Here is a 15,222-nt window from a genome sequence, read left to right as displayed (position 1 = left end):
CAAGAAGAACTACACACAGAGAAAATGCCTCAGCCTTAGTTACTGTGGTGATGCTGGTTCAACCACATTTCACCTGTGTAAAAATTTCAGGCAGAACAGTATAAAGAAGTACCAGCTAAAGGAGTTAACACTTCACTTGTTTTTGCTGCTGTTGCTAAGTTCACGTTAGCTTTGGTCAAAGATGATGATTTGAAGGGAAAACCTTTGCAACACTGAAAACAAGCAAGGATGAAATGCCCACCTAGCCATTGGAGAAATCTCCTAATATCCACTTTGCATGATATCACGTTGCTTTCCCCTAGGCTGACATGGAGCATTTGGGTCTTCTGGACTCTATTTACTTGCAAGAGGAACATGGTTTAAAGAGACTGCGGAAGACCCAAAGCTGGGGAATGTTGGTATACCAGCTTGGAGGGAAAACTGGTAAGAAGACGCTAAGGAAGCTGGAGGCTTGGACAAAAGTAACAAGACATGATTCAACAACAACAACAAAAAAATTAATTCATATTATTAATACACTCTGGAGAAAGCACAGGCCATGAAGCGAAGACAAGAGAGGAGTTTAAAAATTTCTGCGGTAAGGGGCAAGTTAAATGCTGCTGTAAGGCCCTTACAGACGCAAGCCCGGAGGAGGCTCCGGTCTCTGGGAAACTGCAAGTACAAGGAAAGACTTACTTCCTTACCCCCTTCCTTCCTTGCCAGGATCAGAAAGTCAAAGAAGGGGGAAGAGGCTAACAACGCTGATTTACAAAGACAGCGAGGAGGAACTATGTCTGGGTCAATTCTGGATGTCTGAGCTGGGGCGACAGGACCCAGACAACCACCTCAGGAAATGAGTAAATGAAAAGGGGAGGTCGTGGAATTATTTAGCCCTAGAACAACGCTGCCTAGACCGGAGTGGGGGTGGAGCAAGACGAAAATCTCAGAAAAGGAATTTTGACAGTGAGAATGCTAGTTAAGATACAGCCCTCCAGGCCCCCTGATGTCCCTTGTTTGATGTTAATAAAGACCTAGGAGGATTATGCATTAGCAAGCCTTGCGTATTCTGAGACATCAATAAAGTCTGGACTTGGGGCTGGTAGGGGGGCCGGGGTCACGTCCAGGCGACTTGGGTCAGCCTGGGTGCTCCTCTCTGGCACAGAGTCGAGTGAGAGGGATGGAGAGTTGCCGCTGGGATAATGTTTTAAGTCAGGGACATTTGAGCAGTAGTAGTGGGGACACGGAGGGGGGCTCTCTCGAGGACGAGGAATGTGGGGGCGGCCTGAAGAGGAGCCCGGCCAGCGCAGGAGGCGCTGGCGGGTGGGGGCCGGGGACCGGGGGGCGGGGGCCGAGGGCGGGAAGGGGCCGGCCGGGCGCTGGGGGCGGGACCAGGCGCGGTGGCGGTGGCGGGGGCTGCGGCGCGGGGGGCGGGGCGGCCTGGCCCGGGACACCCCCTCCCGGTCCCCTGGCGGGGCGGCTTCGGCTCCGGCAGCACTGGAGGCAGCAGCGGCCGGAGGGCGACTTGCGGGGCGCGCCCGCCCGCCGCGGACCGGGACGCTTCCCCCTCCGGGACCCTGTGCCGACTCCCTCCGCCGCGCTGTCCCGCGGGAGCCGGCGGGACCCCCGGCCGACAGGGAGCGCCGCCGGCGGCCGCGGCACCATGAGGCGGCTGTGGGGCGCGCTGCTGCTTGGCGCCCTGCTCTGCGCACACGGTAAGCGGCGCCGCCGTGCCCGCGCCTCCTGGCCCGCCGGGAAAGTTTGTCCGTGGGTCCGGCCGATGCAGGACTTACCTCCCGCAAACCCGGCGGCGCGGGCTGGGGCCCGAGACCCCGCGCCCTCTCTCCAAGCCGCAGCCCTGAGCGTGCGTGCGGGGGAGAGGAGCAGGAGCTCCCCCAGCTCTTCCAGCCCGAGAGCGGCGGCGGTGGAGCCCCTCCGCGGCTCGGATCTGGGCCGGGCTCCGGAAGATCCGAGGCTCCCGCTCGCTCGCCTCCCTCGCTGCTCTTTGAAGAACTAGGGGCTGCTTCCCTTTCAGGTTAAGACAGGGTGTCTGCGTCCTTGGTGCGAATGAATGTGTGCGAAGAAAGGGAGGCGGGCAAGGCTGGTCGCTAAACCATAAATTGTAAAAAGCCCTCTTTGCAGGGACCGGGGGTCTCGGGCGGATTTCGGAGCCGGGCTCCAGTAGAATCGGAATGCTTGGGTTCTGGGGATTCCTCTACTCGGGGAACAGTTAGTTCCTCGGACTCCAGACCTTGCTCCCACCGAGGGTCTTTGGGTACTGCTTGCTCGCAGCATCTCCCCTTAGTGGTGTTTTGGGTTCCCTCTCCTGGCTGAGACCAATCAGCTTCCTGCCCTGGATCCTTCCCGAGGGGGAACCGGGTTGGAAAAGGGGCAGAGGAGGGACACAAGGCAAGAAACTGCTGGAAGGCTCCGGCAGAGCCGTCCTGGCCGGAGTAGTGTGGCTGGGGGCGGGTATCGCGGAACATCAGAAGGCAGGCTCCGGGTCCGCGCGGTGACCCTCGGGGGAGCTGGACGGATGGCAGCAGAACTGCTGCTTCATCTGCTCCTTATTAATAACTTGTTTGGTGCCCGGACGCAACTGCTGTGTGTGATTTGGGCTCCAGTGGAATCTAGTTCTCCGCAGCTGCCTAGCACCGAGGGTGTACTCCGTGATTTAGCAGCTCTCTCTAGTTGGTTCCCAAAGATCAAAGAACTTTGATCTTTGAACCCCAACCCTATTCTGCTGGGGGAGATGCGAACCTTCTCGTTTTCGCAGCCCCGATGAGAGGGTGGGGTTCGGAATGGAGGGGTCTCTAGACCCTGGCCCGGCTTGCACCGGGTCTTTCTTTAGCGTGCTCCGGGAGCTCGTGTGGAAGTTGTGCCGATTTCGGAACTTGCCTGGCAGGGCGTGGAGATGCCTGGGCACTCGTTTTAAAGATCGGTTTACCTCCCAAATCCAAAACAGAGTTCTCGTGTCTGTTATTTAAACTACCCGTGGATTTTAAACAACTTTTTCCATGCCCTCTCTAACGCCGACTGAGTTTTTCCTCTCCGCGTAGTAGCCGGGCCGAGCCACGTTCCTCCTCGCACTGTGCTCTCCCCCGCCCGGGCTCTCTCCTAGAAGGTTATTTGTAGCCTCTTTGGCGTGTCGGGACAGCGGCCCTACTGGGGTAGGAATGTAGCTGCTCTTCCCACCACATGGGCCCCTTAAAGGGACAGCTATGCTTTTTTTGGGGGGGGGGTTCCCCTTTCGGGCTGCAAGAGAAGGGGATGGAACTTTCCTCTCGGCCCCCTGGAGGAAGTTTTGAAAAAGATCAAGGGAAATGGCACGGCACAGGGAAAAAAGAAAAAAGGGGGAAAAAAAAAAAAGGCTAAAACGGATACCAACAAACCCAGAGAGGAGATTGTCGCCTTCTGCCCTAGGGAAAGGGGAGCTGGAAGGTTCTGGGCTGAGACTGTCCAGGAGAATTTTATTGCTCCAGAGCTGTCAAAAGTGCATACACTACTTCTGCCCTGAGACTGGAGGTAGAAAATTTCCTGTATTTAATGCTTCACAGGGAAAGGATGGGAGGGTTCTTGATAACTCCTTTGGGTTCTTTTTAAAGATAAAAACTTTATTGTTATTATTATTTATCCAAGGACAAGGACAAAAACTCTCATAGAAACTTCTGAGCACGGGAGACTTCCTGTGCACATGTGTAAGGACACTTAGTGGCAGGAAGATCTAAACTTTGCCTAACTTGATACTGAACCATCCTTGGAGGTCTGGGGGAGGTAGAAGATGGGGGAAGAGGACAGATTCATGGTTTACCAATGAGACCGAGCAGTTGCTCAACCAGAAATATCACCAAAAAGCTTCCTAATACTGTGTTCCAGAGGCTCATGAAGAAGACAGTGTTTTATACTATGGATGCAATACACTAAGGTTTGGGTGCCTGGGTGGCTCAGTGGGTTAAAGCCTCTGCCTTTGGCTCAGGTCATGATCCCAGGGTCCTGGAATGAGGCCCTACATGGGCTCTCTGCTCAGCAGGGAGCCTGCTTCCCCCTCCCTCTGTCTCTGCCTGCCTCTCTGCCTACTTGTGATCTCTGTCAAATAAATAAATAAATAACCTTTCTTAAAAAATACACTAAGGTTTAAGATGCTTACTTGGATGCTGCTAGCCCTGTGGGCTTTTCCTAGAGCCTATGTGTTTGGCCTGAACCTACATAACCCTCCAACCTTAAAAGTTTTGTTAAGAAACTTGATTGCTGGTGATAGCCCTGGCTGTCTTTCTCCTGAGGGTTGAGGTGAGGCCTCAGGCAGTGTACCAGGGTTGGAAGAGTAGAAACCATGTTTGTCTTGGAGATCTCTTCCAGGTAAGCAAAAAGCTAAAAATTCTGCTCAGGTGCTTAGGTAGATAGAAGGCTATTTCTGAGGTGAGGGCAAAAGCGTAGAGCTGAGAATGGTCTCCTTTCCATCTGATTGTTGTCATGGTGCTTGGTTGACCTTGTCCCTGATCTTGTTGGACTTGTGAAAGATGCTTGGCTTGTCACTGATTTTGGATTTCCTCTTCTGTCCCCTGTTGAATATCAGATAACATCTTTGGGACTGGCACAGGGTATTAAGAATGACAGGTGCAAGGGAACCAGTCTGGCTATGTCTGATACAGAACACGTTGGCATGTCCATCTTCTGGGCCAGCAAAGAACACAGAAGGTCACAGAGGACAGAGTATTTTATAGGTCTTTGCTCACTCTTTCTACTGATTGGCTACTACTCTTGATCTCTAAGAAGAGGAGAAATAGGAAGGATTGGCTATGTTGCTTCTCCTTTGTAGAGAAGATCAATACTAGGCACTTCCTGGATAGGGAATTTCAGGGACCACTTTAGGAAGATTTGCCTTTTTTTAATGATTGGGCACATCTCATAATTATGAGACAGTTCCATGCCCTTGGTTGAGTAAGTCCATTACAGCATGTTCCCGCCACAATTTCTACATTCCTTGGTGAAGCCCAGCCACAAGTTTTGCCCACAGTTGCCTAGGCATGGGGCATCTGGACCCCACACAGTGTCTGAATTAGCATCTCATCTTCAGTCAGGGAAGTCCTTCTCCCCTTCTCAGCATGGTGGGATTCCATGTCCCAGGAAAGACTTCCCACTGACTGGTTGGCTGGCAGAGCCTGGGTTTGGCCCTATAAATAGCTCCAAAGAATGCCTGTGCTTATCACTCTCCATCTAGCTTAGAGCTGACAGGCTCAGGTTCTTTCTCCCAGATACACTCAGGAGCATTCCCTAAATTGGGCTCTGCACCCATTCGTTTGTTCATTCATTCAGCAAACACACATTTGCCAAGCACTAATGTTAATCACCGCGTGCATAGATCGGTGATTAAGCAGCAGAGGCATCCCTGGGTTTGAATGTTGACTTTGGTACTTCTTGGTGACCTTACGCAAAACACTTACTCTCCCTGAACTTCAGAGTTCTTATACGTAAATGAGGGGAGAGCTGGAGTAGTAATAAATTATCACAGGAGACTATTGTAAAAATTAAATGAGATAATACACTCAACACAGCCTACTCTGTTACTGCAAGCTTGGATAAATGTTAGCTGGTTTTTAGCAAATTTGCATAAATAGATTAGAGATGGTTCTTATCTTTGGACTATGGGAGCCAGGTAAACAGATCATTATACTGTAGTGTCCTGTGCTAAAATGGAAGGTCAGCCCTCCATTTCACCTGGTTTTTTGCTTTTCTCTTTTAAAGATCTTGCCCCTTCCTCCCACCCCACCTTGAAAACCTAATGAAACCTAAGCATAGTTCCCCTCCTGTGCATACTTCCAGAAAGGAGATCTGTGAAGCTCTCTCTACCATGGTCTAGGGAGCCCACGCCACCTTAGTTTTCCCAGGAGAGGTCCTAGGAGATGGGGTTTTCCTCTGGGAGCTTCCTTGTTAAAACTCTGGGATCAGGGATGAGGCCAGGCGTCTCTCAGATTGCTGTGACCTGGGGTGAGAGGTGCTGGCTGAGGTCTCTTGGAGCTGGAACAGTTTAGAATTCCAAGCTCTTCCTCCCACTGGCCTGGGAAAGGAGTCAGGCCCCAGAGCTCATAAGGTAGTAATTGCCCCAATTTGGGGGCTGGGCCATTGCAGCACCGCCTTCCTTCATGACTACCGACTTCAATCAGGAATCCTGTCAGTGTGCAGGGATAATTGATGTGGGTCTCCAGCCCATGACTCGCCCCCACCCCCAACCCCCAGCTCCTCCACCCCAGAGTTTGACCCCTGTTGTCTCTTTGTTTCTTCCTTTTAAGTCGGTGCCAGTGATGTGATGTTTTTGGGGACTGCGGAAAGTTGACCGTAACCAAGAGCAGCCGGTAAGAAGAGCTGATTCACTGGCCTTCCTGGCGGTCTGTTGACTCCATTTTCTGTTCTGCATTTTTTATTTAGCAAGAAGCAAACATCTTAGGTGCCCTTGGGCACCTCTTTACGCCCTTCCGAGCAAACTTCATTCTTTCGCTGTACTTAGGCATTCCTATAGCAGAGTGGATTGAGGGTAAGCGTCCCTAACACTCCTTCCCCTGTTCATTCAGGTCTGAGTGAGGCAGGGCAGGGCTCTGCCTGAGAGCCAACTGGGGAAAGCCTCGCTGGGACTTGCTGCAAGCCCTGACTTGGCCTAGAGGAGCTCCCCCCCTCACCTCTGCACAGAGCCAAGGATTGGAGCAAAGCCGGAAACAAAAGACTGGGAGCAAACCTCCCATCTGGCTGGAAGGCAGCGACACAAAGGTGCTGCTGCATAATTTATCACCAGAGGTTTTCTGGAGCAGGGGGAGGCTCTGGGCTCAAGGCAGAGCTTTTTGGGGGGAGAGGAACCCTCCTCGTGTCTGGGTGTAGGCTCAGGCAAGTACTGAGTAGGATATGGGGAAAGACACCTGATCAGTGCATGAAATAAAGCTTGGAGACCGTAAGTGCCTCTCCTAGCCCAGCAGCTGCATTTCAGGCCAGGCCTACAAGGCAGGGGGTGGGGGGTGGGGGGGAGGCCCTCCAAATGTTCCTTTGCTTGGCCCCGGCCTTGGGAGCCTGCCTGCCATCCCCTTTTGGGCACCAATGAGGACAAGAGATAGTTTCTCTGTTGCGTCGACTATACCCTTCTGGTGACCAAATACAGATGCAAGGTTATAATATCCATGAGCCTAGCAAATAGGAAAGGGGGGTTCTGTCCTTCTCTTTCCCACTCCTCAGGCAGTTTAGACAAGAAATTTCTACTACAGGTTCAGAGAGGGGGTAAAAGCAAATGGTTCTAAAATGAGAATCCCCAAAATGAGAATCTCTGCTCTTCTGGGAAGAATCAGGGGTAACCATTTTTTGCCTTGCAAACTGGGATATGTGGTCTAAATAATACAGAGGGACTCCTGGGGCAGTTAATAGTTAAAATCTTGGGGCGCCTGGGTGGCTCAGTCCTTAAGCATCTACCTTTGGCTCAGGTCATGATCCCAGGGTTCTGGGACTGAGCCCCACATCAGGCTCCCTACTCAGCAGAGAGCCCGCTCCTCCCTCTCCCACTCCCCCTGCTTGTGTTCCCTCTCTCGCTGTCTCTCTCTCCCTCTCTTTCTGTGAAATAAATAAATAAATTCTTTTTTTTTTTTAAAGATTTTATTTATTTATTTGACAGAGAGAGATCACAAGTAGGCATAGAGGCAGGCAGAGAAAGAGAGGGAAAAGCAGGCTCCCTGTTGAGCAGAGCCCGATGCGGGGTCGATCCCAGGACCCTGGGATCATGACCTGAGCCGAAGGCAGAGGCTTTAACCCACTGAGCCACCCAGGCGCCCCAATAAATAAGTTCTTTAAAAAATAAAAAATAAAATCTTTTGCTGTCTCCCCATCACTGTGACATTTATGGTGCGTTACCACATTTCCCCCTCACAGTGTCCTGATGAGGTACGTAATGTTAGGTTCCTGTCTTACAGATAGGAAACTAAAGCTCAGACACAGCTCGTGAGTAACTGGCTCAGGATTTGAACCCAGAGCCAAAGTTGTTAAGCCTTTAACCCATCCAACCCGTTAGTATGGAATATTTTATATCCAAGCTATAGCAAAAGAACTAGGTTGGAACTATCTACATTCTCTCTTAGATTGACTTCCCCTCTCTGTTTTCAGTCTTCATCTTCTCATGGATTCTCAATGCATAAAGATTAACTTCTCCATGCTTTTGACGGAGGGAGGCTTTATTTATTTACTTAAAAGAGATGGCAGAAGGAGAAAGAGAGACAGAAGCTTAAGCAGGATCCACGCCCGGCATGGAGCCTGTCACCCGGCTCTGTGTCACAACCCTGAGATCATGACCTAAGCTGAAATCGAGAGTCAGATGCCTCATCAACTGAGCCACCGAGGTGCCCCAAAGGAGGCTTTAGAAAGCTCCCAGGGAGAGAGATGAGGTTTATTGCTCTCGTGAAGCCATGTATTACTGTGTGGACCTTGTGTTTTGAGAGGTAGGGGGAGAGGAAAGCAGTATTTTGAGCAGCCCCTCACAGAGCACAGCCACATCCAAGCCATGCTGGATTTGTGAAATCTGTTGACTGAGCTGCTGGGCAGGGTAAGTAGACTTTTGAGGACTTGAATGGAGACAGCCCAGTATCATAACTATGTTACTGGGTTGAGAGAGAGGACATATTTAGGTGAAGATGAAGGGATCAGTAACTGTGTTATTAATCCTTACCGTGTACTTCATATGTATTATTTCATTTAACATCCCAGCAAGCCTGAGAAGGAAGTACTATTATTGCCCCCATTTGACAATGGAGGAAGCTAATCCAGTTCTGAATTGGTCTGTGATTTAGGTTCTGAGTGCTCTTTTCTATACTTGCCTCCTAGGCAGTGACTGATGATAAAGCAAAGATAAAGGATACTTATGAGCCTTGAGCTCCTCCGGAGAAAGGCATCGAGGAGGACTCTCGCCACAGCCCCCTTGTCCCCCTTTTCCTGTGGTCATTCATGCCACCAGCTTAACCCCTTGAGGGGGACACTGCAGCTTGGCCCGCAATAGAATTTTTAGACACCTTGAGTCCTGAAATAGCGGGGCTTGATCATGGGGTGGCTGGATAAGACCCCTCTCGGTGAGTCAAATTTTATCATAGTAATAACAAGAGCTGTCGTTTACTGAGAGCCTCGTATGTGCCAAGCATTATGCTAAGTGCTGTTTATGAATTAACTAATTTAATTCTAATAATGTCCATGTGAGGTAGGGTCTACGCTAATCCGGATTTTCCTGATGAGCAACTAAGGTATAAAGAGATTTAAATAACATGCCCAGGGGCAGACAGCCAGGAACTAGCTTAGTTTTGTCCCCATGCTCTTAACATGAGGCTCCCTGCCCCATAATTTGGGAGGCTGACCATTACGAACTTCTGTAACATGGTGAAGAGTGGCAAGAGACGGACCAGTAATCATGTGTCTGAAGATGCCCCTTACTGAGGCATCCCACTGGGAAAAGACTTCACCCAGTCTTCTCACACCAGGTGAGGCTGGCCTCTAGGGACTTAGGGACAGAAATAAGTAGAGGGGCGCCTGGGTGGCTCAGTGGGTTAAAGCCTCTGCCTTCGGCTCAGGTCGTGATCCCAGGGTCCTGGGATCGAGCCCCACATCGGGCTCTCTACTCGACCGGGAGACTGCTTCCCTTCCTCTCTCTCTGCCTAACTTGTGATCTGTCAAATAAATAAATAAATCTTTAAAAAAAAAATAAAAAAGTAGAATCATAACAGGTCCATATCACAGCCTGCCAATCCAGCAGGCAAAAGGAGCTCTTCCAGGAGAAGAGAGTAATTTTGAACTGGGTGGGACCAGGACACCACCTGAAAAAGAAGATTCCTGTTTTCTTCAGGGCAGATTAGGTAGGAAATAATTACTTTTATTTCTGATATTCTGGGCTCCTCTTTTCCTTTGGCTCCAACTCGCACAAGACTCTAGCTGAAGATCTCCTTCATTCGTTCATTTTACAAACGTGTATTGATTGATTACTACATACCAAGCATTGAGCTGTGCGCTGTGACTACAAGGAGAAAACTCTGTCATACAGTTCCAACTGCCAGGAGGCTTGTGGTCTGGGAACAGTGATCCCATAGCGGGCTAAGTGCTACCAAAAGAGGAGGCACAGTGGGCCTTTGGAGAACAGACGAGGGGCTTTCAGTTTATCTGGGGCCGCGTGGGTCCAGGTGGGGCAGCATTAGGAAAGCGTGCACTTCCTGGCCTCCTACTGCCCCCACCATTTACCTTTTTTGGTGTTGGTTCTGATGTATTTCTAACAAGCTCTGTCCTTTGAAACAGGGGCTGCTTGCAGGTTCCCAGGGTTCTCCCGATTCCAGATATCTTGTGGATGAGGCGAAATTCATTTCCAAGTGGCTCCCTGCTGCCACTCCTTTTAGTTATGTCAGTTTTGTCTCGCTCCATGGGCATCTCTTTCAGTGAGACGCACTGACTGTGTAGGCTGCCCAAGGAGCTGAAATCAGGGGCTTGGTCCCTTGATTGGCCTGGAGGTAGTTTATTTCATTTCACATCATTTATCTTTATTCAATGAGGTTAATATCCTCACCACTGCCACCAGTGGGCAAGAGGAGAGAGGAGAACTTCGGTGTGTTACAAAAATCCTTGTCTGATGGTAAGTGAGTGATGGTTCCACCCTTTCTGCTGTCATCCCTTTCCTGCTGCTAGCCGTCCTATCCCGGCATTCACAGGATGTGAGCCTTCTTGTTCCTGGTTCAACTTGAAAAAGCTGCTCAGTAGCTGTGTACAGTCATTGTCCACTAAATGTCCGTGAGCCGCTAAATGACAGGTGTGCCCCACCCCCTGCAGCTGAGTGTTCTATGGGAGGGTGGAGAGCAGTGCCTCCCTAACCTCAAGGATGCCTCAGTGGCCTCTGGGAAGCTTGTTGCAAGTCCAGATCCTGAGGTCACACTAAGAGAAGAATACTGGTCTAGGGGTCAGAATGGGGCTGCCATCCTGGCTCTGCTACTTACCCCGTGACCTTGGCCGAAGGAGATGACCTTACTTATTAAGTGGGGACTGCAGTCACTACTTAAGGTTATTTTAATGATTAAAGGTGAAGGCAAGTAGGCGTGCACATGTCCCTTGCAAACTCTGAAGAGTAACTGCAAAATAGTATTATTTGTTGTGAGAAACCCTGTTCGTTTCTGAACCAACACAACATGGAGGCCCTGGTTCAAAGCGCTGGGTCTCCAGACTGTCCCTGCTTCACTACTTTTAGGGCAAGAGACGTTGGTCTTCAGTCTGAGCAGTGACCAGAAGGAGAGCTGACTGCTTGAGATCCACAAACTCCCTGTGTATTTGCTAATCGAGAATGTGTAAAGGAGAGGGATCCCGAAGTCTCAGTGTCGGAAACTCCCCGTTTTGACCTCCGCCTTTTGGAGATTCTTGTAATAGCGATACTACTTATTGGGAGGCAGTGAAATGAAGTGATTAAGAACAGAGGCTCTGGGATCAATCTGCCTGGGTGTGAATGCTGGCTTCAATCTTCCGTTAGTACCTGTGTGACCTTGCTGCAGACTTCACCTCTCTGTGTCTCAGTGTCTTTAAGTGTAAAATGGTGACAATAATAGCAGTGTCACCTCCCGGGGGTGTCAGAGCATTCAGTGATGGAACATAAGAAAAGCACTTAGAAAAGTATTTGAGGGACGCCCAGGTGACTCAGTCAATTAAGCAGCTGCCTTTGCCTCGGGTCATGATCTCAGGGTCCTGGGATAGAAGCAGGGAGCCTGCTTCTCCCCCTGCCCGCTGCCTCTCCTGCATGCTTTCCCCTTCTCCCCGGTCAAATAAATAAAATCTGAAAGAAAGAGAGAGAAAGAAAAAAAGAAAGAACGAAAGCAAGCAAGCAAGCATCTGAAGGGCATCTGGTAAGTACATACTCAGTAAAATATGATGGTTGTATTTTTATAAAGGTTTTGTCATATGCTAGTCCTGTGGTCAGCAGTTTACATGGTGCCTGAACCAGGACTTGAATTCCAGTCTCTCTGACTCCAAAATCTGTGTTCTTTACTACAACGTGCCACTACATGTGATATACCACCAAATGGATGCCGCCCTTCTTTCCTTCAGAACAAGGCTGTGAGAAATTGGTGAGGTGGCTGAGGCAAGGGAGGCAAGGTATAAGTGGTGGGATTTTGGTTAACCTCCCAGGAAGATCCTAGGAGCCCATTCACATGTATACCCAAAACCGGATGACTTGCCTATCAAGGGTAGGGAACACTCTGGGGAGAGATCTCTTCCATAGTTGAATTGCTTTAGGTCAAAAGGCCCAACCCCCTGGAAGCTGAAGGGAGTGTGGCTGGCTGGCAAATAGCTTTCAAGGCCAAGAGCACAGCTGAGTACTCCAACTTACCACTTTCCAAAGTGAAGACTGAGCATGCCACCTGCCCTCCTCTGTTTCCTTTCTTCACTCTTTTTGTTCAAAAGGGTTAAAAGCTGTCCTTTCTGATCACAACCAGGACTGGTGTGAAAAGGCAGCATTCTACCTCCAGGGATCCAAGAGAGGCAGCCGTTGTCCAGAGAGCTGGCTTTTTGGAGAGTGATGTGTCTGTGGAGAGCCCAAGCCCAGGGTTTGCCTGATGGTGGCTGCCTGACCTCCCCAGGCCATCGTTCCCATGCTGCTCTGTGGGGCAGGAAGTCGGGGCTCTTCAGTGCCAGCAGCTAACTGGATGCCCACCTGATGGAACTTTGTTCCTGGAGTCCGAGGGGGAAATCAGGACTTCTTTTATCATGCAGCCAAAGGCGGGGGTGGGACCCTAAAAAAAAAAAATCCACCGGGAACTGAAGGCTCCTCTACCTTCTGTATCTTTTTTTTTTTTTTTTAAAGATTTTATTTATTTATTTGACAGAGAGAGATCACGAGTAGGCATAGAGGCAGGCAGAGAGAGAGAGAGAGGAGGAAGCAGGCTCCCTGCCGAGCAGAGAGCCCGATGCGGGACTTGATCCCAGGACCCTGAGATCATGACCCGAGCCGAAGGCAGCCGCTTAACCCACTGAGCCAACCAGGTGCCCTACCTTCGGTATCTTTTGTAACTTGCACACGGTACTGGCACCACAATCCTGCTGTTCTTGCTCTCCTAATCCTGGTGCTTTGGGGAAAATTTAGCCCCTGCATCCACAACAGCCCACGCCCCCAGCCTGCATTTACTGAGCATCTCCATTGTGCGCCAGGGCCTGAGGTTAGCTTCGTCCGTGTTTACCTTCTGGTCCAATCCTTTTCACAAAATAGGAAGCAGAGGCTCAGGGAGCTAAGCGACTTGTGCAAGGTCACACAGCTGGTCAGGGGAGCCCGGTCTGCCTGCTACAGTCCGGGGGACCTCTCCTGCTTTCCTCTCCTGCTCCCCTCACCCCGCTTCTTCCTCTCTGGTGTTGTCACCCCTTCACCCAACGTGAATTCCACATTGGTGTCACTCCCACTTTTTGCTGTGTTCTCAACCTCTCTCGACATTTGGGACTGGACAATTTCTTTGTCATGGGGCCTGCCCTGTGCACTGTAGGCTGTCCAGGCTTCTACCCATCAGATGTACCGCCAGTCACGACAACCAAAAATGTCACACATTGCCAGATGTCCCCCTGGGGGGAAAACCATCCCTGGCTGAGAACCACTGAGTCAGACTTATCTTCCCACTTCCCCGTTCCTCCCTGTCAGGGGGATCTGCCTGCTGGGAAGCCCACCGAATGGGAGTCCTTTGGGATATTTAGTCTTTGCTGTTCCAGACAGCCAGCGTCCCTTAAAGTAGTGCCCATAGCTGTGATGAGCTGGTCTCAAAAGTTGTTCCCAGTCTGAGTGAAAAAAGCCCCTTCCCTTCTCAGTGCTCTCAGAATAGGCCCAAGAGGATGGGGCTGGGTCTCCAGTGCTTCCCTGGGGAAGAATCCTCCGTCTTGCCCTTGCATAGAGACCTGGACAGACAGGAGCCCTGGGCTAGGAGTAAAGCCTTCCTCTGAAGTGTAGAGATGCTGCACCTCTCAAAACAATTCCTTTGGCTTCCACAGGAAATCCAGCATCTTTTTTAGGGCAGCTCATTGCCTTAGCTTGTGGAGGGGGAAGGCAAGGTCTCGGTTGAGGATAAGATGAAATCTGTGGTCCTTTACTCCAGAAGTGTACATTTCACCTATAGTTTCAATGGTTCACTGATCCCAAAATGCTGGCCATCTATCCATCCATCCATCCATCTGTCCATCTGCAGGGTAGGATAGGAATCCATGCCTTATGCTCACACTTACCTTTGGGGGTTCAATTGGAGAGGGACAGCTTCAGGGCTCTCTCCTTGCTTTTGGAGAGGATAGCAGTACACCCGTTCATTCTGGGCCTAATTCCTTCCCTTTTCCACCCCAGCCGGAGGGCAGGGCCCCGCTAAGGGGAGGAAGGGGAGAAGAAAGCAAGGGAGAGAGATGAGCAATGAGCGGTGGCCCCCTTCTTTCCCAGCTGCAGCAGCCCAGCGGGTTAGATGAATGCAGGGAGGGGGGGAGAGTGACCCTGGCAGAACCCTTTGTTCCAGCTGAGGCTGGAGCAGGGGCACTGAGCCATTCACACGCCATCCCAGGGCATCCTGCTGGGCACGCTGGGGAGGGGGCATAGCAGCCGGTCATGGGACTTGGCCAGGCAGATAGCTCCATGTTCAATAGGGAAGCCCAGCTGCGTGCTGCTGAGCCTGGGGGAGGGGCAGCTTTTGCCATCCTTCCTCCAGGCTGTGGCCTGTCCTACAGACTGGTCTCAGTCACTCTGCGGAGGCAGGCTGGTCCCCACACCCTGGGGCTCTGCTTCTCCTGGTCAGCCTCCCCAAAGGTGAGTTCTGACCTCTGATCAGGAGACTCGCAACACCTGTGCTGCTTCCTGCTCCCCTGTGTGGACTCCTTATTCCAAAAGGGGCCCCGGCATTTTAATTCCACTGCTGGAATTCCTCCCTGGCCAATAACCAAGGGTCTGGTCCTGGCCTGAGACAGAAGCATCCATATTTCCACCTAGCTTTGGAGGGCAGGGTACTGAGTTTCTCTCTGCATCCCCCTTTCTGCCCCCTTGTTCCTTTTCCCTAAGAGCACCGTCTCTCTGAGTGATATCATTTATCTCTGGTCTCTTGGGGGTACTGGGCAAAAAGCCTGGTCCTAGAGGGGGTACTGGACTGCTTATGAATCCAGAGCCACAGATTATCTTCTGGACCATTTGTGCCTTGGAGGAAGGCGGAAGGCATGACTGCGTGATCTGTATCACTGTGGCTCCCTGGGTGACAGTGGCTCCAG

At 51.0% G+C, this 15,222-nt stretch overlaps 1 protein-coding gene across 1 annotated transcript in view; it reads left to right on the top strand.

Annotated features, from left to right (window-relative positions):
• The first annotated feature begins 1,497 nt into the window (after nucleotides 1-1,497).
• The window catches only part of LRP4 (LDL receptor related protein 4), a 49,730-nt gene continuing 36,005 nt past the window's right edge, over nucleotides 1,498-15,222 (top strand). The window contains exon 1 of the mRNA XM_044259209.1: nucleotides 1,498-1,691. Within this exon, the coding sequence (XP_044115144.1) occupies nucleotides 1,640-1,691 (52 nt within the window). The 5' untranslated portion in view covers nucleotides 1,498-1,639. The remainder of the gene's footprint in view (nucleotides 1,692-15,222) is intronic.

Source organism: Neovison vison, chromosome 7 (assembly GCF_020171115.1).
Source record: "Neovison vison isolate M4711 chromosome 7, ASM_NN_V1, whole genome shotgun sequence".
Taxonomy (NCBI): domain Eukaryota; kingdom Metazoa; phylum Chordata; class Mammalia; order Carnivora; family Mustelidae; genus Neogale; species Neogale vison.
Note: the sequence above shows the minus strand (reverse complement) of the source record. Positions and strands in the feature narration are given on the sequence as shown.